At 54.0% G+C, this 26,397-nt stretch overlaps 2 protein-coding genes across 4 annotated transcripts in view; one reads left to right on the top strand and one right to left on the bottom strand.

The window, feature by feature from the left end:
* Fam53b (family with sequence similarity 53 member B) overlaps window positions 1-18,214 on the top strand; it is a 125,241-nt gene extending 107,027 nt beyond the window's left edge. For all 3 annotated transcript variants that reach the window (XM_077105496.1, XM_077105495.1, XM_077105497.1), the window contains exon 5: window positions 14,013-18,214. In XM_077105496.1, the coding sequence (XP_076961611.1) occupies window positions 14,013-14,381 (369 nt within the window). In that variant the 3' untranslated portion in view covers window positions 14,382-18,214. The remainder of the gene's footprint in view (window positions 1-14,012) is intronic.
* Window positions 18,215-21,386: 3,172 nt separating this feature from the next.
* Lhpp (phospholysine phosphohistidine inorganic pyrophosphate phosphatase) overlaps window positions 21,387-26,397 on the bottom strand; it is a 94,741-nt gene continuing 89,730 nt past the window's right edge. The window contains exon 7 of the mRNA XM_077105415.1: window positions 21,387-22,163. Within this exon, the coding sequence (XP_076961530.1) occupies window positions 22,067-22,163 (97 nt within the window). The 3' untranslated portion in view covers window positions 21,387-22,066. The remainder of the gene's footprint in view (window positions 22,164-26,397) is intronic.

The raw sequence follows: 26,397 nt of genomic DNA, 5'->3' as shown, positions 1-26,397 counted from the left end.
TTCCGGAGCCTATGGTGGGGCCTCCAGGTGGGGGCCACGTTCTGCCAAGTGGTGTGGGCTTTGGTATCCTCAAGGCCAGAATCACTACTCCCCTCATGATCTGGAGGGGGCAGAGGCAGAGAGCACGCCCTGGGCCACCTCCACTGCTGAGGGAGCTCCATTCTTGGCAACCTCTTGGGAATCTCCTGGCACCTCTGGTGCCCTTTAAGGAAATGGCTTCTGGGTGCCGCCTGGTATCCCCAATTCCTGCTGGGGTCTATAGTGGATTTAGCCTGGTCCTGGCTGAGAATGTAGAACCCCACCTGCAGCTGCGCAGGAGCGCTGGCTGCACTGGGACCTCCCTGCACTGGGACCTCCCCGTCAGGCCATGGGATCGGGTGGGAGAATGGGAACTTAGCCAGGCGAGGGGGCAGGCCACTCCAGGAAGGGTGCCTGGTGGGCAAGAGTCTAGGGTGTTCCCGCACTCCACTCCATAGCTAAGTGAGTATTTTGTTGACCTGCAGATAAAGCCCAGGAAAGGGAATCTTACAGCAGGTCCTCCAGGACTCAGAGGGCACCAGGGCCCCGAGTGCTCTGCCTCTGCCTCTCACCTCTGGCTCTGTGGGTGGAGCCAGCTGAGCCCAGAGAAGCAGAATGTGCTCAGGAATGTTCTGCCACACCCACCACCAGAGGGCATGTCCACAGCCATCTGCCCTGCCTGGGCACACTGGGACATGCCCACTGAGCCTGGCTGGCTGTTGCCTTGTGGTTACCCCCACAGGCCTCCAGTGGCCAGTGAGAGAGGGAAGCATGGCCTCTCCCTCCCAGCATGCTGGGGGTTTCTGCTCCCAGAGACAGTGAGTGGGGTGAGCAGGTGCCTGCCTCTGCTTCCGCTTCCACCTGGGGCTACTCGCCGTCCATCTTGGAGACACGCTGAGCTAGAGGCCCATGGGATATCTGCCGGGACACATGTACCCATTGGGTCTGGAGCCATCTTGGCGTAGCTGGGCCCCATCAAGTGGTATTTAAACCGCTGTGAGCCAGGCACCATTCGTGATCTCACTTTAGCCTTCTTACAGTCCCTGAAGGGCCATTTTATCTCTCTGTTTTATAGATGGGGAAAGAGAAACGTGGATTGCATAATGTGCGAGGAAACTGTAGTCCCAGTGTTAGACGTGGGGTTCATCCCACGTGGAGCATCATTTTAAGCCTTCCTTTGGTTCGATCACCCTGCTCTGTGCATTGGTGGAGGGCTGGCCCCCTGGCTGAGGTCCTTAGGCAGGGGCCAGAGCTTTCCAGGGCCCTCCAGCCAGATTGTGTTGTGGGTTCCTTTTGCAGAGCAGAGGTATCAGGGAAGCTTTGTGGGCAGGGTTGGGCATTTCAACTGGCCTGTGAAATGTGCAGTTTCTCAAGGGGGAAAGAGGTTTATTGTGGGTGGGGTGTGGTGATCCTGACCCAGGAGAGCACCCACGGGAGAGCTCATCGTGAACCGAGGAGGCTGCGTGGGTCGGGAGTGTGTGGTGAGGCAGGAATGGGCCGTGGGCCTGCAGTGAGGCATTTGCTCTTGTTCTGAAGGCTTGGGGGGAAGGTGCTGGATCAGGTTGGAGACACACTGAGCTAGAGGCCCGTGGGACATCTGCCGGGACACATGTACCCATTGGGTCTGGAGCTCAAGATAGAATCTGGCCTGAAGATGGCCGCTTAGTGCCATGACTGCCAGTGGCACAGATCCAATTTGGATTTGTTGCCAGGCCTCAAATCTCATCACAGCTGGTCTCCATGTAGCAGCCTCTCAGGGCAGGGTGGGGCCACCTGAGCCTCATGCCCACGACTCTCTTACTATGGAATTGAGCCCAGAGCAGGCAGGACTTTCCCAGGCCACACCTAGTACACGGTAGCCTAGAGTCAGAAACCAGCTGCCCTAGGAGCCTGTTTGTTTGCCTCCCACCATCTGCAGGCTGCTGTGAGGCCATAAGGGTGACTCTGGGGACCACTCTCAGTAGAGGGCAGATGAAGACCCAGAGAGGAGCAAGGTTTGTTCAACGCCCCCAGAGGTGTATTGAGACTCCATGTTTGATTGTGGGGGGGGGCGGACACTTGGCCAGCTGGAAAGTTCTGCCTGTGAAAGGTTGAGGTGACTGTTGCTTCTGGAGTTTTCTGAGCTGAGACCTGTTGAGGCAGATCAGTTATACAGTTATGCATCTGCAGGGTTTGCCTTTTCTTCATGATTTATATTTTACTGTTGGGAGGAAAGGAGAGTTCTCTCCCGCCAAGTTGAAAGGAAATCTAGCTGAATCTGACACTTTGAACTTGGCCTGTGCATCTCATCTCCCAGGTATAGAGATAGGACAGGTGGAATTGGGGTTCCATCTTCACTTGCACCATAATTATACCATCTAGCCCTAGTGTCAACAATGTGTGTGCAAAGTGTTTCTGCAGCCACCAAGGCTACTCAGAGACTAGTCTTCCTAGAGCCATTTGTGATAGGAGCGGCCTCCTCCTTTCCCTGAGGACACTGGCTTCTTGGAATGAAGCAAGGCAGTGTGGCCTGGGGTCTTCTTGCCTAGAGCAAGAAGCCCCAGACCAGCGCCAGGTAGGTGGCAATAGCTTGTGACCCTCCACAACTGCAAGGGGTTCCAGGGATCCTCCTTCCTGGGGTCTGTGAAAGCCCAACAGCCATCTTCAGAGGCTGCCCACCGCGTGGTACAGAGGTCTGCACGTGTGGCCACTGCCAGTTGGGGATTGACCCCTTTCTAACGCTTTCTTCTTCCAAGCTTGTGTGAAACTCAGGTTTAATTTGGTGATTGGGACTGGTAGGATTTTTTGCCTACATAATTTTTCAGAGTGTGATTTTAAAAAAATGCAAAAGCTTTGTTCCTATCAATCAGGAAAAAAGAGAAGTGTGGAAAAGAAACATCAGAAAGTCTTTTTTTTTTTGTATTTATTTTTTAGATGTAGTTGGACACAATATCTTTATTTTATTTATTTTTACCTGGTGTGGAGGATCGAACTCAGGGCTTCACACACGCTAGGCGAGCTCTTTACCGTGAGCCACAACCCCAACCCCAGAAAGTCTTAATATGCAAATGGGGTGAGGGCTTCTCTTTTGAAAAATACAAGTCACCATTTGAAGATTTTAACCTTTTCTCATTTCTAACTTAGTGTGTCCCCTCCTCTTTGAAATAAATGTTTGCACACATAGGTCCATGTATTTTATTTTTGGATAGCACATCACATGTTTGAAAATTGGAGTAGCACGGGAGTAAACCCTGACCCCCATCTCACTTCCCCCACAGCCTCAGGTTCATGACTTGGTTTTTACTCTCTGTGTTAGTCAGTTTTCTATCCCTATGACAGAAATACTCAAGATAACCTTTTGTAAGAAGGAAAGACTTATTTGACTCATGGTTACTTAGTCTTGCTGCTTTGGGCCTGTAGCATCAGCACAGTACATCTTAGTGGAAGTCTATGGCAGAGGTTTGCTCACCTCGTGTTGACCAGGAAGCAAAAGAGAGAAACAGGAAGCGGGGCGCCCTGGCGCGTACCTGTGTTCCCAGCAGCTTGGGAGGCTGAGGCAGGAGGATCATGAGTTCAAAACCTGCATCAGCAATTTAGCGAGGGCCTCAGCTAGATTGTCTCTAAATAAAATACAAAAAAAGGCTTAGGGGTTAAGTGCCCCTGGGTTCAATCCCTGGTACCAAAAAAAAAAAAAAAAAAAAAAGACAGAAACAGGAAGGGGCCAGTGCCCCAACACCCCCTTTAAGAGCAGGGCCCCAACAATCTAACTTCCTTCCACTAGGTCCTATTTCCTAAAGGGTCTGCCACCTCCCCATAGTGCCGTAGACTGGGGACCAAGCCTTCTACACTGGGCTCTTGGGAGACATTAAGATCCCAACTATAGCATATTCCTTCCTGTATGTAAATCTGAGCAAAAGGGAATTTGGATTGTTGTTTTGTTCTCTTTTTTTTTTTTTTAATATACAAAAAATTGCTTGCTGCCATACCTGTCGGAGCCTTGCTTTCCTGCCCGGTGACACATGGGCGTTTCTGTGGCAGTCGCGGGCTGCTCCTCTCTCCTAGCTGCAGGCTGGTAGTGGGAGGAAGGGCTCTGTCGCCCCAGCCCCACTTACCCCTGCTGTTGCCAGTCCTCCTCAGCAGTGAACCGCAGTGCCCGTGGTTCTTTTGGATATGGGCAGTCATGCCCCTTGTGGGGTATGTCCCCCCTGTGGGTTTGCCAGGTCACAGGCTTGTCATCTTGCCTGGTCCACATTGCAGGAGCATCGGTCAGCCCATCTGAGTGGTCCGTTTCCCACCATCCCCTCAACTGAGCTGGCCGGACGTTGTATTTTTGCCAGCAGGTAGGTAAAAGTGGGTTTCTCTCTGTCCTTTTAGTTTGTGTTTTTCTGATCAGTTAAGTATTTTTTCATATATTTATGTCTTCTCTTTACTTATCCTTTAAAAAAAGAAATGGAACCATGGGTCTTTTTCCTCTCGGTTGTTTACTAGGGAAATTAATTTTGCCTGTGGTGTGAATTATAGATATTTACTTGTAATTTTTTATTTGTTTTCTGACTCTTATTTTTGGCATTCTTGGGTTTTATTGAGGTATGGTCCATACACCACACAATCCACCCATTTAAAGAGCACAATTGAGTGGTTTGTGGGATATTAATAAGGCTGTACTGCCATCACCACGGTCAGTTTCAGAACATTTTATCACCCCCAAAGCAGCCCTGTACCCATTGGCAGTCATTCCCCAGCCCCTGGCAACCACTGGTCTGCTTTCTGTCTATGGATTTCTTTATTCTGGAATGTCATGTAAATGGAATCACAATATGTGGCCTTTGTGTTGGCGTCTTTCACTTTGCATGATGCTTTCAAGAGTCATCAGTGCTGTGACATGTCAGTATGGCATCCCTTTCTGTGACCAGATAATACTACATTTTATTTATCTGCTCACCAATTGATAATGGCCTTTGGGGTTTTCTATCCTTTGATATGAATAGTACTGCCAGGAATGTTTGTGTACAAATGGGCATATGTTTCCATTTCTCTCAGGCACACACATAGGAGTGGAATTGCTGGGTCTCGTGGTAACCATGTTCAGCATTTTGAGAACCTGCCCTGCTGTTCTCCACAGTGACTACACCAGTGTGCTTTTGGCATCTTTTGACATGTATATGTTTTTATCAAATTGATTAATTATTTCTTTTATGGCTCTGGATTTTGAGTTTTAAACAGGCTTTTCTACCCCAAGAACTTAAGGAATTCTCCTGTTGCCTTCTGGTTCCTTTATGGTTTTTTAATTGTGGTCTTTGGGTTATTCTGTAAATGGTATAAAGACCAAAAAAGGAGCCAACCTTTTTTTCTACCTATTTGTGGCATTGCCTTCTACTGAAAATTCTTTCTTTTTCTCTCTTCTTTGATAGTCCACCTTTATGCTTTTATTAAGTGATTTGGGTCTGTTTTAGCGCATTCTCTTTTATTTCATAAGCCTCTTTATGTACACAAGTACTAATATGCACTTAACTATTGAGAGTTCATAATAGGTTTTAACATGTTATATGGTTATAGGCTACTCTTCTAGGGTTAGTCTTTCTTTATTGTTCTTCATAGAACTTTCCTGACGAATCTCACTTGTTTATTTTTCTATTAAAAACTTGAAACAAAGCAACTTGTCTTAAGACCACTGGGGTTGGAAGTGCTGTTGACATTTTTGGTTGGGCTTGGATTTCAGAATTCATTCCTTTAACAGACAGAATTTCCCATCTTTTACCTAGGATGTGTATGTGTGTATAGTCCTCCCTTGCTATTCTGTAGGATTTTCTTTTATTAGTTTTGTGAGTTCTTATAGATGTATTTCTAGATATTTTATCTTTTGTGTTGCTGGCCTGTCTTCTTGCTCTTGAAAGTAGGTTTTTGTTAGAAACTAGGGCAGTTGAGATTAGATTCTATACCCAAAGCCAGGCTCCTGGACCTCTTTGCTGTGCGCTGCTGGGTGCCCTCCAAGCCCTGTGCAGAGGGGAGGTGGTGAGTGGGAAGGCGGGAGCTCAGGCCAGCAGCACACTTCACACGTGGTCTCCCTCACAATCCTATAGGTGAGACTGTGGCTTTACTGGAGGGGCTCTTATTAGCCTGGTGCAAATGAGAAACTAAGGCTCAGAAGTTGAATGATCTGCCAGGGTCCCAGCGAGCTTAGCAAGCTGGGATTGCAGTCCAGGCCTGTGCAACCATTTCCACTACTGTCTGCGGCCTGAGGGCTGCATGCTGTCCTGAGCATGGCCAGGAAGTTGTGAGATCTGATTTCCTAGCAGTGAGATTTGAGACAAGTCCTTCTCCCTTGGCCTCAGTCTGCCTATCTGCAAAATGAGATGACTAAACCAGGTGGTGATTTGCTCACTTTTCCACAAAGGATTCCCATTCTCCAATGTCCTTCATGGAAGCCAGCATCTGGAATGGAGATGTGGGGCTGCAGAAGTGGGGCAAGGGGACCCTAGTTCTTAACAGCCCTGCCTCTTTATGTGGCTTGTGGAACACCCAGCTCCAGGTGGCTGAACACCACCAGTGGTCACCATCCCCTCTGAGGGCGCTGGAACCACCTCTGTGCCCCCAGCCCTACTGCAGAAGCCACCCGTGTCCTGCTGACCGGTTCTACCCTGAGAACTGTGGGCTCAGGAGCATTAGCTTTGGTCCCCTGCCAGAGCCCTGTGTGCTTTGGAAAGGTCCTTTGATTTTTGTTAGGCAAAGAATTCTCTTCACACCAAGTGGCAAGCAAAGAGATTGCGCAAGCCCTGTGCTGTGTGTTTGCGGCCAGAATACGCTCCGCAGAAACAATCGCCACACTCCGGGAGGCCTTTGGCATGGGCCTCACACCCTTGGTGCTTGGACTCAGCCATCTGCCATTCTGGGCCTGATGTGGGCACTAGCACAGCATCCTGGGGTGCAGGCCACAGGAGCCCCGCTGTGAACAAGTCCCTGAGTTGGGCAGTGGGTTCACGGTCAGGGCTCCTTATATGCCTAATGGGGACCTGGAGGCTGCTTCCAACGGGAAAGATGGGCAATTGGGTTTGGAGGTTGGGAAGGAGTCTGCCAGTGAACAAGGGGACATGGACTGGGCTGCCAGCAGGGCTGGCTGAAGAGAGGAGTTCACATGTCAGAGAAGGTGCTAGAGCACATGTGGAGGGCAGTGAGGTGGCTGGGGTGGGACCAGGCTCTGGCCTGTCACAAAGGTTTAGTCCAGCGTGTGTCACTATAGTGACCTCTGACACCTGTCTAAGCCAGCTAGTTTGCTTTTTGAGGTCCCTATTATGAAGAACAGGGATGGCTGGTGACAGTGGAGGGTCTTCTGGAACCCAAACGTTACCCTCCTGGGTCTGGCACAGGAGGTGGCAGCCTGGCCTTTTAGTCCTTGGTCTGGTCTTTGGATGCCCAGGTTGTTGGGTGCCTGTGCCTGGGAATGTCCCCCAAAATGACAACCCTGGCCTCTTGAGGCCATGGGTCATTTTCCTTATAGTCCTTGTCTCCAGTTGGACCCAAGGCCTCTAGAATTACCAGAGGCAGGGTTCCTGCCCAGAGAACACAGCAGGGAGGGTGCACCCGAGCATCACAGCAGCCCAGGAGGGCCAAAAGAGTAGGGGCAGCCAAGGCCAAGGATGGCTGGGTCGGGGGAGTCCTGGAGGGGAACCCCAAACTGGTGTCTCCTCTCAGCGTGACTGTCAGGGTGGCATCCCTCTTCTGGAACTACCTAGACCTGTATACCCGGAGGTGATGTTGGAGATTTCAAGCCTCACTATTCTTCTGAGCCTTTTCCCTTTTCTGTAAGAAGAGACAAATGTTCCTGCCCTATGGGCCTGAACAGCCTACGCTGAGACAGTCTCTCTATAGTGTGTCCCCCACTGGTCTGGCATCTAGGAGGGGTGGCCACAGTCTTTCCGCCCATGGCAGGTGCTTGGTGAACAGGTGATGGCCTCTGCAGAATTGAATTGAGGAAGCAAAGAAGGAAGGCAGGGACCCCCCCACACACACTAGTACCTTCTGCCTGGCATGTATTTATTGTTCCCAGTGAGCCATTTGCTTCTAGAACCTGTGATCTGGAAGAACCTGGGATATTCAGTGCCAAAGTGATGGTGCTGCCTAGGCCCAAGAGGCCTCCAAACCCCCAGGACTTTATTTCCTATCTTCAGGCCTTCGTAACAGGGCTTCCCCCATCTGGGTTTTGCAGCCAGTATTTCCCTCATTTCTGAGGCTGAGGAGGCAGTCCAGGCTCAGCAGGGCCCAGAGATGACACTGCACAGAGATGGGCTGAGCATGCTGCCCCTTTTAAAGAGTGGGCATCAACACAGATTCTAGCAACAGCTGACCTCCCAACACAGGAAGTAGTGAAGTCAGCTGCCCAGAAGGCAGGGCCCGCAGCACAGGAGAAGAGCTGCTGTGCTCTCCAGCACCTGACACCAGACCCACATGGGGCAGGGAAGGCAGCCTTGGAGCAAAGCCCGCCACCTGACCCTCTGGCCTCAGGGGGTGGGGGGCACTAGCTTCCTGTGGGACAATACAGCCTTCCTGCAAAATTCAGATTTACCAAAGATGGGTTAAAGATAGGCCAAAAGTATGCACATGCCTTTCTTTCTTTTCTGAGATAGTTTTTGAAAAAACACCCCAGGAAACCACATGCCTCGCTGTCTTGCCTGTTTCCGTGCCAGCCCAGCGCAGATGAGCCTGAGAACGTTTCCAGGCTGTTGGCCATCCATTCTCAGGGCCTCGTATTTTCTCAACATTTGGACGGTTCTGTTCTCGTGTGTGTCTATTTGGGGAAGAAATGCCTGTGTTCAGGCAGAGCCTTGGGCCCAGCAGTGTCCAGCAGGGCAACGGCAAGGCCAGCTAGGGCCAGGCTCCCACCCTGCCTTGTGGGCTGGGCCTCTTGATGCCCTGCTTAAGACCTACATGACAAAATAGTCCCTGAGGTTGGATTAAGAAAAGAGATGGATTGAAAAGAGCGGCGAATGTGCCAGCCTTGAAGAGCAGCGCTGCAGAGGGGCTGGCACTCCTGGTCTGAGAGAGGGGAGTACACACTTGCCTGGGAGACACGTCTGTCACAGAGGCCGAGAGGAAGTCTCATGTGGACACTGTTCCGAAAGAATGGTGTCCCCAGCAACATGTGTGAACAACTGGACTCCTGACAGAGCCCGTGGTCGGTCTCTGCCCAGGGCTAAGTATTCTGTCCTTAAAAGAACAGTAGCACTGGCAAGCAGGGAGATGCAGGCCTTACATTAGCATGTGGAGCACCTTGACTGCTGCCTTCGGCAGGCGGCAGGGTCTCTAGGAGCAGAGCCTGAGCCAGGGATTGTTGGGCAAGAGATGGAGGGAGGGAGGCTCTGGGGAGAAGCCCAGAGGTATGGCAGGGGTGCCCACGGGACAGGGTGAAGCCAAGCAGAGAGGCAAGCACAGCAGAAGGTGGGCCTCAGCCTGGTGCCTGGGAGTGTGGCTGGCACCTGGGATGTGATCCTGCCCACAGTGAAGGGCAGCATGTGCACCCGAACTGGTCATTGACCAGGGCTGCCCCTATAGGTAGACCTCCTAGGCTTCCCAGCCCAGAACACTTCTGGAAGGGATAGCTGTGGACCCAGCACCATCACTCATGGCTAGTGAGTTGGGGCTTCTGTGGATGAGGGGATCCAGCAGCCCCTGATTTACCACTCATTTGCTTTGTTTCCGAAACAAACTCTGGAAGCAGCTAGGCCAGGGATGACAGTCCTGCTTCTGATAGAATTTATGCTCCCTGCCCTCCTCCTCCAGTCCTCCTCCTCCAGCTCTCCACGTGAAACCAAAACCCAGGGGGAGCTGTGCTGCATGCTCAGACATGTCACTGACCAGCCAGCCTGCCCTTGCCCTTGGACACCTGATCCTGTGTATAAAGATGAGAATCTTAGGTTTGGGAGCCTCTCGGCACCCAGCCATCATTCCCTGAAGGAGCTCTGCTGTTCTTCCCTGCCCCACCCAGACCTTGCCCCTCTGGGTCCCTACTTAGGAAACATGCTTTTGCAGCTCAGAAGGTCCTTCTAGAGTCCCACTGATATGCCTGCTCCATGGTCCCGAGACTCAGCAGGGCAGATGACTCTGTACCAGCTGCAACAGAGAGCCAAGTATCTGCTGAGTTAATGTGTTTCCTAAGAAGCGGGTTCAACTTGCACCTGGAAATAAGGCCCAGGACACCTCTGTCTGTCCCAGGGCCCAGCCAGGAGCAGAAGGGGTATTGCACAACAAGCATCTGCTCAAAAAAGTTCTCCAGAGAAGGGTTGGGAAGCCCAGAGGAGACGGAGTGTTGGGTAGGCTGAACTGGAGAGCCTGGCTAGGGCAGCAGGAGTGGCCCTGGTCTCTGTCCTGGCTGGTTAAGGTCAAGCTTTGGTGGGTCTAGTGGAAAGATCAGCTCACAGGGCCTTCATTCCAAAGTCGCCCCTCCATCAGGCTGCTGTTTTCTGCCTTTTGCAAAAAACGGGGTTAAGGTCTCTGGCCACTCATTTGAGGCCACACGGACTGTTCTCACTGGGTTTTGAGATCTGGGCAGGCCTGTGCCCTAGTAGATGGCCTGTTCCTGGGCCAGGCTGGGCCTCAAGAGAACAGAAGTTGGCAGGTGAGTGACATTTTATCCCAGAGCAGCAATTTCACCTTGGAATGATGTGTTCATGTGGCACTTTGAACTTACCCCAAACATTTTTGAGGCCTCTGGGCCTCCATCAGGCTCATGCAGCTTCATGAGAACAGGCTAAGCTTCTTGGGAGGCTGGGTGGCCCCTGCCTGGGGAAGTAGTGGGCCCAGGTGGCTGCAAACCTGGGTGTGAGTGTGCTCAGGTGTCTGTCGGTGTTGGCTCCCTGGGAATGGGGTTCTGGGCAGCACGTACACTGTCCCACTGCGGCAGTCACGTACCTCCCTAACTGGTGGGACAGGCTACCAGGTGGGGCAACCAGTGGTGGAGCTTGGTATGGCTGTAATGGCTGAGCTTTGTGTCAACAGATTTTTCAAAGTGACACCTGGCTTTGCGGCCGAGGGACAGGTACCTTTGAGGAATATTGGTGTGGGGGGAGGCATGTATCCCATGGTATTTGTGACAGGACTCACCACCTTAACCTTATGACTTCTCATCCTGCTGCAGAGCAAAAAGGGCCCATTATTTCAGATAGCTAGGGCAAGGGTGGCCCTGGATGTCCTTGGCTACCCGTATCTGAATTCAGACAGGCCATAGCTCAGAGGCTGGGATCTGAAGCCGGGGTCCATGTGGGGTGAAGTCTGCATTTATAACAGCCTGTCTGAACTCGGCCTTCTCTAGGTCCAGCAAAAAGGGGTCCCCAGCACCCTCCTATGTGCTGTGGCCAGTATTGACATGGGTCTTAGTCGTTTCAGGCTGCTCTAACAAGACGAGAGCAAGGAACTGAAGAACAAGGGAAATTTCTTCCTTTAGTTCTAGAAGCCAGGAAATCCGTGATTGTGACTACAAGTGTGGGGAGGTACCATGCTCTCAGATGGCAGAGGGACCCATGAGCTCCCACGTGTCTCTTTTATCAGAGTCCTGATCCCACTCATGAGGGCGCCACCCTTGTGACCCTCATTCCCAAGGCCCTGCATCTTCATGTTGTGCATGAGGATGAGGCATCAAAGTGAGGATGTGGAACACACATGTTCAGACCACATGCATAAAGTCAGGACGTGCCGCTGCTTCTCAGGGGGTTGCTGGACAAGACAGGCAGGAGGTGGGGAGGGTGGAGCCAGTGCTGAGCGTGGAGCTGTCTCTGTCAGGTTTGCCCTCGGCCTGCCTTGTCTACATTCCATCTTGTGGAGAACAGGGCGTGTGTTTAGGCATCTGCACGCTGAAAAGACATGGTGAGACCCATGGTGGTGTCAGAGCCGTGTCACCCATAGCAGGTCACTGAAGACACTTGGGCCTGGACTGAATATTGTTGATGTTTATTCTTGCTCAGCCTGCGATGAGAAAGAGCAGGTCTGGCTCCCTGGGCTCCTGCTCCCTTGACTGATCCTGGCCCTACTCCAGGGCTTTCTCCAGCCAGGAGCTTGGCTCAACAAGGCCAAGGTCACGTGGGTTGAGACTGTTCAGGCTGGGCCCTGTCCTGCTCAGGCTGGCCAAGAGAGATCCTTCCTTCACAGGCGTGTGAAGCCTCCGCTCTGCCAGGTGTCAGGTTTACTTGACCTGGAAGTGTCACTGTGGAGGGGAATGAATGTGCTTTGCACACGGAGGCTGCATCAGTTTCCAGGGGCTTGCAGCTGGCAACCCAGCCCTTCTCTCCTAGATCCAGTGCTGAGCCCCTAGAACCTCTTCTTTTACCTTTCCCATTTATTGAAAGATTCCAAGAGAAGTGAACTCATCCGACTTATTTCCTCTGAGCTTTGAGGAGCACCAAGCAACCCCGCAGGCGCAGCTGCCTTCCTCCAGGGGGAGTGCCTTTTATTCTCTATCTGCCAAGATGCTCCAGCAGCTTGTTTGCTGTGACAGCTGGTGGTCATCTTGATTTCAAAGAAACACACAAACACTGGGCTTTAAAAGGACCAGGGCCCTTGAGACAGGTCTGTACTCTTGGCATTGGCATGTGTGTGGCACAAGAAGTGACAGGTACTCCAAGTCCCTGGGTACAACGAAGATACCAAAGCCTGTAGTTCCTCTCCTTTACCTGTGTGCATAGCTGTTCTGTGGCACTCCATCTAAGGGACCTGTGGCTGTGGGTCCTGTTGGGAATATCTGGGGCTAAGCTGGGGATGTTTTTCACTGCCACACCTCTGTCCCTTCTCCTGCTGGACCAAGCATCTGTCCCTAGGGAGAAGAAAGCCAGTAAGTGGCTTACCCCCACCCCAGTGCCTGTGTAAGGCCAAGAGGGCCCTTGCTCTCCAGAGATGCTGCATCTCCACCTCCAGGCAGGGCCTAGAACTCTAGAACAAGATGCCTGGATGATTCTGATAACAGCAGCTCATCCTGTCAAGGTCCTATCTCACCCTATAGACCATGGGAGCTGGGTGGTGGGATTCCAGCCCCTGTGTGCAGCAGTGTGGCCTGGTAAGGTTGCTGTGTTACGTAGGCCTGTCACCATGAGCATGGCTATGTGTCAGTAAGTTCCCTCCTGCCCTGTCTGGTGTGGCGGCTGTACAGTGATTCCTGTCTGAAAATGCATACTTTACTTGACCATCCTTGCAGGGGATTTGGATGACTCTCTTTTTCATTTTGCAGTGACTAAAAGCATTCGTGTCAGGCCTGAGGGTGTGGCTCAGTGGTAGAGTGTGCTCCTAGGTGCTCAAGGCCTTGGCTTCAATATCCAGCACTGTTGCTGAGTCTTTGTACATGTTTTAAGTAGTTGTCTTAAGATAAAAATTCTAGTTCAGTCACCCCTCTGTATCTATGGGTTCTGCTTCCTCAGATTCAACCAACCTTGGATCAAAAATATGTTTTAAATAACCACATCTGTAATGATCATGTACAAACTTCTTGTCATTTTTTCCTAAACAATATGGTAGAACAACTCTTTACACAGCATTTATGGTACAATGGGCATTGTAAGTAATCTAGAGATGATTTTAAGCATGGGAGGATGTGTGCAGGTTCTGTACAAATACAACATTATTTAATAAGGGACTTGAGCATTGAGAAGGGGTTCCTGGAACCAGTTCCAGGTATGGTGGGACAACTGAAGTAAAGTGGCCAGGTAAGGACTCAAGTGCATTCCTGCCAGGTCCCCTTTGGAGAGGCCACACCTGAAGTGTGATGAGTGTGCCTATTTCACTGCGGAACTGGGTACCATCTTGTTTCTGCTTTTTGCCAGTTACATAGGGAAAGAGCTGAATCTTGCATTTCCTGATTAGCACAGAGTGTTCACTGACCAGGGCTGTGTCTTCATGAATGAGTCCAGGATCCAGTGGTCTTGCTGTAGCCTGGCAGACCAAGTGCCAGCTAGGTTTTAGCCCAGCTTCTGGGGTATATGATCCTGGGTTCCAGGAGGGGTACACGCCCTTCAGTAACCTGTGTGTCTGTCCCTCCACAGAACTGTCAGACCTTCAGCAGCCTCAGCTGCCTGAGTACAGGGATGGAGGACTGCAGCCCCCAGAGCCCCTTCGCCCTCCATGTCAGCAGCACCCGGTCCTGGACCGCCCTGCTCTCTGCCTCAGCCTCCAGCCCAGGGGGCAGGACCCCTGCTGGGACCCCGGTCCCTGAGCCTCCTCCCCACTCCTTCGACGATCACCTCACCTTCCAGGAGGACCTGTCTTGCGAGGAGTCAGATGGCTGTGCCCTGGATGAAGATTGCAACAGAAAGGGGGAGTTGGCCACAGCCTGGAGGGACCGCGGAGCTGCCAGGAACAGTCTCTGCTCCCTGGATGGCGAGTTGGACATCGAGCAGATAGAGAAGAACTGAGGGCACCCTGGGCCCTGGTCCAGGATGGGGGTGCTTTAGAATCAATGGGCCCCCCTCTGGGTGTTCGGTGGACACTCGCAGGGCGAGCCCAGCTCCTGGGCCTGACAAAAGCTTCCTGAGAGGTGTTGGGTCCCAGGGAGATTGCCCACCACCTCCCCACGTTCTGTGAAGGTGACCTGGTCCTGCCTCTAGTGGGACGTGTCAGTCTCCCCAGCTGTTAAGCACGTCAGCCACCAGGTCCACGGAACTGCTGTAGCCCACAGAGCAGCTTTTTGGTTTGGTCTTTTCCGCCTTGTTTCTTGGGGGTGTTGGACAGGGCTGGGCCTGTGCTGCATCCCTTGGGTGGGGACGCTGGGAGCCAGGCATGGGCTGGGGCCAGGATCCGTTGGGCCATGTCCTGGTCCTTCTTGGCCTCACTCACGTTCACTCTGGGAGTTGGCCCACAGCTTCTTTTACTCAGTTTATTCCGTGCCTTCTCTCCCAGGACTCCCCGCCCCAGGTCCGGGAAGGTTCGGGAGACACCCCCTCCCGTAGAAACACCAGAGCCGCTTGGCCTTAATCCCACATGTGGGGGCTGGTATGGCCCCCGAGCAGGGAAGCCATGTTCATGCTCAAGGCCAGGGAACAACTCTGGGTGCTTGTTAGAGGCCGTCCACGCTGGATGGGGATGGTGGATCTGTTGGCCAGAAGAGACACCCACTCACCCCACCTGTGGCCTGGAGAGCCTCCCGCGCTCCACTGCCGCAGGGGCTGCCGTGGCAGGCTTCCCCATGGCTCCCATTCCCTCATTCAGGTGAGGGCAGTGGTACATGACACAAGCATGGCCTCTTAGCAGTGTCCTCAGGAGTCAGGAGCTACGAGCTGGCCATTCCATGGGGCCTGGGATGGGGGTCTGTAAACCCCTGCAGTATTTCTAGCACATTCTCATGTGTTCATGGGCACTCTGGCTTTAATCCATGTACACTGCCCGCCTCAAGACATCTGTCCACTGTGGGAGCCCAGGCTGGGTGCCGCCCCTCCAGGGCAGGCCCAGCCATGGCCCAGCTTGCTTCGCTTGCTTCGTGGCTCCTCACTCCCGGCACCGCTCCCCAAGGATTTGCACTCAGGCAGCTCCCTAGCCCGCCTTGCAGACCCCACAGGCTCTGCACTCTGGGAATCTGGCTTTTAGCAAACTTGGCATCTTTCGCAGACAAGAGCAAGTGGGCTGGCTTGTGAGCAAGTGGCTCATTTTCCCATAAGGCTAAAAATAGCTGACATGTTCTCGCAAGATCACCGACACGATCACAGGCACTTTTGTAGTCACTTTGCCTTTGCTCATCTTCGTGGATGAGCGAACGCCTCACTTCTGCAGGTCGAGTCCTATGGTTCTCACCTTTCTCCTAAAGAAAGACCCTGTTTGGGAAACTTTGTTTAAACCTTCACTTTTTACTTACATCCAAAGGGTGGTGGCTCAAATTCTGTTGTATAGTTGGCATCAAATCAGCCACGGGATGCTTGCAGGAAGCCCCTACCCCAATGGCCCTCAGAGCCCTGTGGCAGTCTCAGGCTGGCCAGCGCAATGGTGGCACTGGGTGGGGCAGTGTGTGTGTGTGTGGGGGGGGGGGGTTCGCTGTCACTCCTACCGGAGGCGCTGGAAAGCCAAACCAGAGAGTCGTGGCTCAGTGGACAAGGGCATCGTGCCTGATCCCTATGTGGCCAGCCTTGAGGCCTTGTCTTCTCAGAGCAGCCCTAGAGGTGGTGGGTAGTTGTCAAGAGACCAAGGAGAGCACATGCCAGAGCCTCCTGTCCCCAGAAAGTCCAGGATGGGAAGTTCTAGTATCTGGAGTGGCCATACCAACGGTGGCCACCCTGGAACACGCCCTTCCTGTGGAAGGCAGAGGCAGGGTTCCCACTCCTTTCCCCCACAAAGGGCCAGCCAACGTTAAGTCAGGGAGTGGCTCCCAGCTGCCTTTCCTTAGGGCCAGGACAGGAGGCACCTGGTGGCAAGTGTGTGTCATAGGGCTGTAGGGGGGTGGCCTGTCCTCACATCCTGCCTGCCCCTACCCTAGGCCTGATGGCAGAAAGGCAAGCAGTGGAGTTGCTGAGTCACAGCCTCATCCTTCCCACCTCCCCCCAAGCCACTTCCAGGCAGAAATGACCCTATCCCAGGATAGGGTTTGGCCCTTTCCAGTCTCCTCATCCCTCCTGACTATTCTGTCCTACCAAAGCCCCTGGCCTAAGCTCATGATAGCAGCAGTTAGCTGCAGTTAGGGGAGGAGATGGTAGGTGTCCTTGCTTGAAGGAAGGCCTTCAGTTGGATTCTGGTTGCCTACGATTGGGCAGAGCAGGTTCCACCTAGAAGGTGCCCCCCTGTTTTCTTAGCAGCTACATAGCTCAAAGGCCTTTCCTCTGCCCTACTCCACTGGCCCCAGACTCTCTATCTTGGAGCTGTTGGGAGGGAGGTTTACCTCGGAGGCTCCATCTGGCCCCCCTGTGGTTGTCCTCAAGGGTGGTGGGTGTCCCTCCCACCAGCATGGTGGCCAGCAACAGCAGCAGCAGGAGCCTTACCTTCATCAGGCCTGTGTGTGATTCCAGCCTCCACACAGAGGCAGAAGAAGTGCAGGACCTGGAAGGTGGGCTGTGCCCGGTTGCCTGCCTGCTCAGAAGGCCCCAAAGGATGAGAGCAGGGCTGGGCTCCAGCAAGGCTGGTGGGAAGAGGGGCTTCCTGTCATGTGGCACACCCCACTCACTGCAAAAGCCACTGGACTGACAGGAGCTGCCGTCTGCCTGAGCACCAGGCCTGGGTTCAGGGCTGCAGCCTCACTGTTTACATGACCGCACACCCTCTTGCCTTATTCGCAGGTGGTGGGCTGCAGCCTGGCCCAGAGTCCATGGGCAGATGCATGCAGGTCCCCAGGGAGCTTGTCCTGACCATACATACGGATTTTCATCCTCAGAAAGCCTTACTTTTCGACAAAATTTTTGTAGCAGAAAGTTTTGTGAATTTGTATGCTGAAAGAAAATTTCAATAAAGGAAAAGTCCACATTAAAAAGAAAACAAACCCCAGTTTCCAGTAGGGTCTCCTAATGCAGAGGGGGGTGATTTTCCACGCTCGGATGTGGCCGAGGTGCATTCAGGGCACTGCCTGCCCCGGCAAGCTTCCATAGCAGTCCGCACACCCCAGGATCCTGCGCCCATTCCCGCCGAAGGTTAAAGGCATATGTGCTCTGTGGCCAGGGGTGGTCAGCTGAACCACGACCACCTGTGACATCACCACCTGGGATGGTGCCACCCAGCCAGGTGCCGGGGCTCGGGGAGCCCTGGAGGGCACACTACCGTGTGCAGGCCATGGCGTGACACCCCACCTCAGCCATGCTGCAGTCACGTCCCTTCCATGGCACCAGCCAGGGGAAACCATGCCTCTTTAGAGATGTTTTTTTTTAAAAAATTACAGACCGAAATGGAGCTCTTGTAGCCTAGGTAGGATAGTCTGACCTTCTAGCATAGTCTTGTTGGCAAATGAATTGTGATGTCAGTACGTGAGGGCGATGTCCGGGGCTCGGGTGACAGGTGGCATCTGGTCTGTGCTAGGGTTGTGCTTTTTCCCGACCAGCCCCGCGGTGTTGGTGTTGCAGAGCTTCAGGAAGTGTGGCGACCAGTGGGTTGCTGGGCCAGGCCCCTGCTGGGGCAAGGCCACAGTGTACAGAGGGTGCTGGGTCTGTCCCCCACCGCCATCCACCGCAGCCTATCCTCCCTGTGCAGGCCATAACTGTCTTGCACTAGAGCCGCTCTAGTCTCAGGAATTTGCTTGTTACTTTTACTGTGTAAATAAAGCTTCCTGGTTCATACCCAACTGCCTGGGCACAGCTGTGTAGTTTCTTTTGGGTGTGGAGAACGGGTAGGCCCTCCTTCCCTCTGCCACGGAGCATTAGCTCCATGCTATCAGGGGCATGGGCTGTTCCCTTCTCTTCCCTCCACACTTCAGAGTTGGGATCTGTCACACAGCCAAGGAGGGGTCCCAGTGCAGGACCACTGTGGGAGAATTAGTGGAGCAGGGCTGCAGGCTCTTTGGTGGGCTAGCACCAGAGCAGTGTGTGTGCATGTTTGGAGGTAGACAAGTCCAGCCAGGAGCCACAGAGCTGGGCGGGTAGAGGGGAAATAGCCCTCAGTAGTTCCAACCTTGCTGAGAGGCAGGGGTGCCAGCAATGTGCATTGGGCCTTGCCACCAGGGAGCCTCCAGTCTGACCTGGCCTGGACTCTACAGCACCCTGTGTGGCCAGTCTGCCTCTGTCCAGCAGGGTAGCCCAGGGATGGCACAGGCTGGGCTTCTAGCCGAGGGCCTCTGCTCTCATCAATAGCTGTAGGGCTCAGGCCTCTGCTGCTCAGCACAGTGTGGGCACCCAGTCCTCTGCCTGGCCTCTCAGACCAGGTAACCAAGCTTAGGAGATTCAGGGTGTCGGCAGCCTTGAGGACAGGTGTGGTCACCTTCTATAACACAACACTCACTCCAGCTTAGCTTAGCCCATCTATGGCTGCCCCACTCCCTACCCTAGAGCCTCCCCCAGGCCATCTTCTGAACCTCACAGTTTGCTTAGAGTGGGACACCACCCCCGCACAGGCTCTAGGACTCACAGGGTAGCAGCTCTACCCTCTGCTTTGGCATCGGGGCCTTACCCCTCTGCAGTCCCCAAGCCAGGCCAGCGCATAGATACACCTGATGTAAGTAAGGTCCATTGATGGGACATGGTGTGTGCCCACCTTTTGAGCAGGCTTCTCGACCTTGAAAAAGTATGAAAACCCCTGCTGCACTGGACAGGGTATGGACGGCTGGCTGGAGGAAATGCCCGCTGGGACAGTGGCCAGGCTCCAGGTGGTTTATGGTTTCTTTTATGCTTTTCTGTTAGAAACAATACATATTATAAGAAATCTATAATCTAAAAAGTCAAAACTCAAGAGAGATAATGCAAAGTGCCCAGTATATTCATTTCCAGAGAGGAGAAGCTGTTGCCAATCACGCTGGAATGGGAGGTGAACCCATGAGCTCTTGCTGGCTCTCCTGGCCCCACTTCTGTCCTAAGGTGAGCATGTAGGAGGCTTTCTGCCTGCCTGACCCATCTGCTGGGCGGGGGCAATAGAGGGAGGGCCTGCAGTAGCCAGGGCCAGGCCCCCTTGCTATACCCCCCAAGGCTGGTAACTGAAGGGACCCAAGGGGGGGGGTCACTCGTCATTTCTGGGCAGCATTGTCACTTTTAAGCAGCGGGACAAGGGGCCATCTGCTCCAGAGGGGACGGTAAATCCTGTTGAGGGATTTAACAGATGAAGTAAACAAGGCTTAGGACTACATGATTCCCCACAGGTAGCACTGAACCCCAACCCCCAGAATTGTTCATCTGGAGAGAGAAGATACCCACGCATAGGCTCTGCTGGAAAATCAGCCCTGGGGTCACCACAGGCCATCCCCACGGGAGAATTTCAGGAAGAGTTGGGGTAGCACTTGAGAAATCACCAGAAATGGCATGGGACGAGGAGCCAGGCCTTGATTGGAGCTCCAGTCTCCACTGTGCCTCTTTTGCTGGCCCTCGGGCTTGTCACTTCATCTTCTGTACCTCGGCAGCCTTATCTGGAAAATGCTGGTAGTGACAACACCACTTCTTGCCTACTGCAGCCCCACGGGTGGTGGTTCTCTGCACCCCACTCCTGGGCAGCCACTTGAAAGAGGCTCAGCTGTTGGTAAGACAGACCAGCCTCCCTCCTCTAGAGGGCGCTGCCCGGGCTGCGAATTCCTACCAAGGAGAGCAGGCGAGGCAAGGCCCTGAGAATGAGAGAAGAGGAAACCCAAACTCCACAGAATGTGTTCACAGCGTGCTGCAGGCCCAGCCCACGCTCGCCCTCCCGCTGCTGGCCTCCTCCCACTCTGACAGGTGGCCATGGGGGCTCCAGCAGGGAGCCGGCTGGCTGCGGACTTTCCAACGAAAAGTCCAAAGGCGCCCCCCTCAAATGCCAGTGACACTGCCCTGGACAGTGGCCTCTCATCTTGAAAAGACTCTGCCACCATCTTCTGATCCTGACTGAATGGTTGCCAGCCTGGTGGGCAAGGCCCTGGGCTCCCAGCTGCTGTGCCGGAGACTCGGGCTCTGGTTTCTGGTTGCTATGCTTGATCACTGTCTGCCTTTGTCTAACGCAAGTCCTCTTACGGGGATCCCTGGCTTCTCTTATTTGAAGTCATCTCCCAAGATTTATCACTGGCTTCTGAATTGATTGGGGGAGAAACAACAATCAAGTTACCCACTCAGCTTATTGATTTTTAAACCTGAAACTTAGTTTAAGAGTGAATTTGTCCTGGAGGCTTTGCGGGGAGGCTTGCTTCCCTGGGCTCTCTCCACCACCAGGCTCAGGCTGCTCTGAGTAAAGGCTGTGATTGAGATATTTGAGTTTTCCTCAAAGATTCCTTGTTTGACAGCCTGAGCCCTAGTGGGTGGTATTAGGGCCTTTAAAATTGGGGCCTCGTGGGTGGTCCTTAGGCCAATTGTGGGCATGGCCTTGGAAGGGATTATGGAATCCTGATCTCTCTAGCTTCCTTCCATGTGACCTCCTCATGGTCCTGAACATGCTCCTGCCAAGATAGTATGAGGTCCTTACCAGAGCCTAGCTGATGCCAATACTATGTCATTGAGGCTCCCAAACTGAGCTAAATAAACCTCTTTTCTTATATAAAAGTAAGCCTGCCTCAGATATTCTATTGCAGCAGTGTAGAAGGAGCTAATTTGGAAGGCATTACTAGAGTTTTCTCTGGCCTATCATCTCCCAGGTGTGGCTAAGGACAGCTCACTGTCCCCTCTGAGCCTCAGTTTCCTCATCTGTTAAAGGGGTAAGAACAGGTGAGGGTTTCATAGCAGCCTTTGCCCCTCTGACATTCAGTGGCTCCAGCTCAGGGCAGGACCAGGGATTAGTGCATGAGACTCCACCCAGGCACCCACCCTCTCCCCACAGGGCTCTTTGTGGTAGTCAAAGCCTGAGTCAAAGGCTGCTATTCAAGGCCAAGTTTATTGAGCCGTTAGTTCATTCTGTCTAGTCTGGTCCAGAGTACCCTCTGTGTATGCAACCTTAACCTCTGTAGTATGGTACCCTTCAAAGTGCCCCTGGGAGCTACCCCCAGCCTATCTGCAGTGTGACTTGCAGGGAAAGGAAAAGCTGTGGGCTGGCCCTAGGTGGGGTGCCCAGCAGGCCTAGGCAGGCTGGTTCAGCTCTGAGCTGCTTGATGTGCCCAGGAGGCCCCTGGTTTTTCTCCAGGCTCCTCACTTGGCTGCAGAGAGCCTGGTGAAGGGGCAACATCCTCTACACCCAGCTAGGTGGAGCTCACTGCACTCAGTGGCCAGGTGTGAATGGTGCATGAATGAATCCAGGACAACCCCAGAGAGAGCCTCTAGCCCTGCTCAGAGGACTTTCACTCTCTGGAGGCATGGCAGGGCCAGGCAGGCGAGCACATCATGTGGGTCATGAGCAAACCTCTGCCCAAGAGCCCAGGGAAGCATGGCTGAGAGGGGCTGAGGAACGGGCTGGTTGGCTGTTGTGCAGGAGCAAGGTAGCCCAGCAGGGCCTTCCCCTCAAAGAGGGCAGAGGGTGGGGCTGTCAGGGACTTGGGTGTCCTGAGTACTGGGGGAGGAGGGACAGTAATGGAAGGAGGCTGTGCCCTCCCTGAAGGCTGTCACTTGTCCGCATGCTGCAGCAGCAGGTCCACAGCCTCTGCAAGGTTGTCCACGTACCCGTCAGCCTTCACTTCTGGATGGTACTCATCACTGGGCCTGAAAACAGAGATAGAAGGGTCAGTCTGATAGAATATTAGCCCATTTCTCATTATTATACCAAAATACCTGGGGCTAGGCCACTTTATAAACAGGTTTATTTAGTTCAATTTTGGAGCCTGAAAGCCCAAGACCAGGCCACTGCCTAGGCCCCTATTGAGGGACTGAAACAGAGGGCATCATGGCAGGGCTCGGGCTTTCTAACAAGCCATGCTTGAAAACACAAACTCAGGGTCCCTCGGGAGCCACAGGAGTCCTTCCTGAGCAGCACCCAGTGACCTGCTACTAAGCCGCACCTCTGAAAGTTACAAGCACCTCTCACACTGCACTTGGGGAACAAGCCCCTTATCCAAACAGCAGTCAGTGGACCTCTCTGAAGCCCTGAAGCCGTACCTGGTGGACACAGAGAAACTGCCTTCTGGCCCCGAGTACAGGCCTAGCCCTACCCCAGGGGACCTCCAGGCCCGTGCCCTCTCTTCCCTCCTCCTCCACTTGGGTACACATGCCTCCCTGACTGTTCCTCTGCCTGGACACCTTCCCAAACCAATGCCCATCGATCCTGTTCAACCCTGTGGCAGAATAGCCAGTACCTCAGCCCTGTCCCGGCCTCCAGTAGAAGCATCACACTGGTGAGAGCAGGACCCTGGCTGTACCCTGCCCTCGGCTCTCTGGGGACTTGCCCTGTATCCTGTCTGGCCTGGCCTGGTACCAGTGGAGAGAGCATGGTATGTGTACACTCTGACCCAGTACTTGGGGCAGCTGGGTGATGGAGGACGCACCTCTTGCCTGCCCAGTGCTGTGGCCCCAGGGTGTCCGTGAGAGCCATGTACCATTTCAAGGTCACTCCTGCCAACAAAGGAGGTGCCCAGGCTCCTGGTAGAGTCACTCTCTGGCTGGGTTCTAGGGACTGGAGCCCCCAGGAGATACCTGTTGACTAGATGTCCTGAGGCCTTGGTGAATGCCAACGAGGTACAGAGGCCAGTGGAGCCCTGCCTGAGGCTTCATGGATGATGGGCCGTGGGCTGTGTCCTAAAGTCAGGGGGCTGTAGGTACACGTAGGTTGGGGAGGAGGAGCCCCAGTCATAGGAGTACCTCTGGGTGTGCTCATCTTGACAAACCATTTGAGGAGGTAGGACCTCATCCCAGGGATCATGGGGAGCCCCAGTGGGTCTGTGGGCCACAGTAACACCCTGGTCACCTCCACGGTGCTCCTGGGCTCTTCCCTGGCCTCGCACACAGAAAAGTTCATGGATCTTGGCAGGAGGGGAGCCAGCGCCCATGCCAACCTCCAGCTACCAAGGGACTGCCACTGGGATCACCCCAAGGCCTGACTGAGGGCCCAGGAAATCCTGGCCGCCACACCCCTGCCGCCAACCCATCTTGGCCGGGAAGGAAGTGGTGAATTTGGTCTGATGACATCTAAAAGCTAGGTTTGCCTCTCAGAGGAGGGTTTCTTTTCTGCAAAGGGCTTTACCCTAATGTGACCGTCATGAGTGAGGACACTTTTTTCCAAGATATTCAGCCCAGTGGCATGGAGACCACCTTCTGGCAGGGAGAGGCCTCCTTAGGGACTGCTGAGGGCCCTGGACTTGGGTGGAGACCCTAGGAACAGATCCTGGAATGTACACATCCCTTGTGAAAGGGGAGGGTGCATCCCTTGACTGCCCAGGTCCCCAGGCCTCATTGGGCCAAGCCCTGTCCCTGCACCCTTCCAGGGACCCTACTTGCTCACCCACCCCCTTGTGTAGGTGGCCACTTTCCTCTGTGGCACGGTCCCAAGTACAGCATTCAGAGTCTCACACCCATTTTTTTCTGTACATCCTCCAGGGAAGAAGCAGTTACTCCCATCTTACAGGTGAAAATTGGCTCAGAGGTTCAAGGTTCAGCCGGGATGAGCAGAGCCAGGGCCTGATCCAGTTCTCTCACTCTCACACTAGTGTTTTGGGAGCCAGAGCTGCCCAAAGCCTTCAGGCTGCTGGGCATTCTTGGTCTCCCCAGAAAGGGCCCAGGAGTTGACAGCAACCAAAGCACAGGGGCCAGTGATAGGTGCTGGGCCAGTGGGTGTCACTCTGACCGTATGTGTGGCCGCCTGCCAATCACAGGTCAACATACCATGGAGGTGCCCCAATCCATGAGCCTGAGGGACAAGAAAAGGGGATCCATGTGCAGGGCGGGCCCTCATGACCACCCACTCCACCTGCAAGTCAACAAGATGCCTCACATGTTGGTACTGGTGGTTTAAGGGCAGGATTTTGTTGGTGCCAGCAAGACACAAGTCAGTGTAGATGGGAACTTCAGATTCCCATTTTTCTATGTCGGTGCTGAAGTATGTACTGTCAATGCCAAAGGGTTTGTATGGTGCGGCCACTTTGGAGAACTGAGGATACTCCTGTGACCTCCAGTTTTCCTAGGTATGTAAACAACACAAATGAGAATGTTCCAAGCAGCTTCAGTGGGAAAGCCAGAAAGCAAGCATGGCATGAGTGTCCCTTGGTGGGAGGATGGAGAGGCTGGTGGGTCCACACGTCAGGGGCTTCCTCCCACCCAGGACCACTCAGCAATGGAGGAGTGTCAGATGCTGTGGCAACAGGAGTGAGGCTCCAGGAATACCAGCTGGGACGCCACAGGGGCAGCTCTGGACCCTGACATGAGAGGGGCAGCAGAGGTAGACATGCTCTTTGCCATGTATTTTCAACCTCAGAAGCTCACAAAGAAGCCACATCTGAGTTGCAACTACAAGGAATCCACACCCCCTGCTTCCGGGCAGGCCAGGGGCGGGGACGAATCCTGCCTGCAGCCTTATGTTCCTAAAGGGCTGTAGAAGGTAGGGAACACGCCACAGGGACCTAAGTATCCTGCAGAGCTAACACGGTGTTCAGCTCCTACAGAGAAAGCCGGGGCCTCTTCTGGCCTCTCTACCATCCTGGCCTCTGGGGACAGTGCCTCCTTGGAGCAGGCTCACCCTCAGCTGTGCCATGAAGGAAAGTCGCAACCCTGTCCCCTACAGCCATGTGACATGGGAAAGCCCTTAGGCCTCTGCCTTGGTGTCCCTGACTCAAAGGTGCACACAGGGCTCCCCACAGGAGACGGGCCATCGCCCTCACGCTGGAAGGACAGCTTGCCAGTGTTCAGTGCATCACGGCAGTCATGCAGGCTGGGCCAGCCTGTCTGGGGAGCATGCCGGGGGGCAAGGCCTGGCCTGGTCAGGGAGACAGAGCGGTAATTGGGTCTGTGTCTTCACCCGGGCACACGGGCTGGTGGGGACAGGCCAGCAGATGGACACACGTGGACATGTGAAGTACAGGGAACACGGGGTGCACGGGGGCATGTCTGACCCCACCACAGCAGTGGATTGGAAGAGCCGGGAAGCTTGGATCAGGACCGCAGGGGAAGTCCCACTGGCCAGGAGCCCAGAAGGCCCTGTACCAGGACATGCCGCCGAGTGTGTCTGCATTGGCCAGGGGGTGCCCTCCAGTGCTCAGCCTCCTGCTGCCTTCTGCATGCTGGGCATCACTGTTCCCTGTCCACCCCTTAGCCCCCACCACCTCACCTCTGCTCTACCTCTGTGCCTGAGGCCAAGTCCTGTGTGGCTCTGGACGTGTGTGATCCGGCTGCCCTCTATGCCCCTGGGACCTGAGGGCCACTCCAAAACCCAGCTTACTGATATGTGCGGGGTGGCCCAGCCCCGACTCATGAGGGACTTTCCAGGGGCAGTGGAACAGCCAGGTGGCTTTGGCCATGGGTGAGGGCACCTGCCCAGGGACCTCTACCCCTGCCCCTGCCTCAGCTCCCTGATTCCCAGCCTTCCCCCCAGAACAGCGAGGTTACCCAAAGCAGAAGAAAATCTCTCCTGGCACACAACACCCTGATCAGCACCCACAGACCTGGGGCACCCCTCCTGACACCTTCACCCAGGGCCCAGGGCCGGGCTTGCCATCCAGGCAGATGAAGCTCACCTGAGAGGAAAGAGGACCCCCCACAAAATCAGACGCTGCCAGGAGGCTCCCACCAGCCTGGGTTGGCACATGGCTCTGCACACGGCTCCTTCTGTTTAATTATGTATCATTTAAACTCAGACCCACTGAAAGCGCTGCGCTGGAGCGGCTGGGGGTCACACACCCGTAGAATCATGGACTTGCATGTCTCAGGTACGTGACGCTGCCATGGGCCGCAGCTCTCAGGAGTTGGTCGGTGGGAGGCCACTCACTCCAGGCTGCCTGCCCCGAAGCCTCAA

The sequence above is a fragment of the Callospermophilus lateralis genome, chromosome 15, assembly GCF_048772815.1.
Source record: "Callospermophilus lateralis isolate mCalLat2 chromosome 15, mCalLat2.hap1, whole genome shotgun sequence".
In the NCBI taxonomy this organism is placed as follows: Eukaryota; Metazoa; Chordata; class Mammalia; order Rodentia; family Sciuridae; genus Callospermophilus; species Callospermophilus lateralis.
The sequence above is the reverse complement of the archived record's forward strand: the minus strand, read 5'-3'. Positions and strand labels throughout refer to the sequence as shown.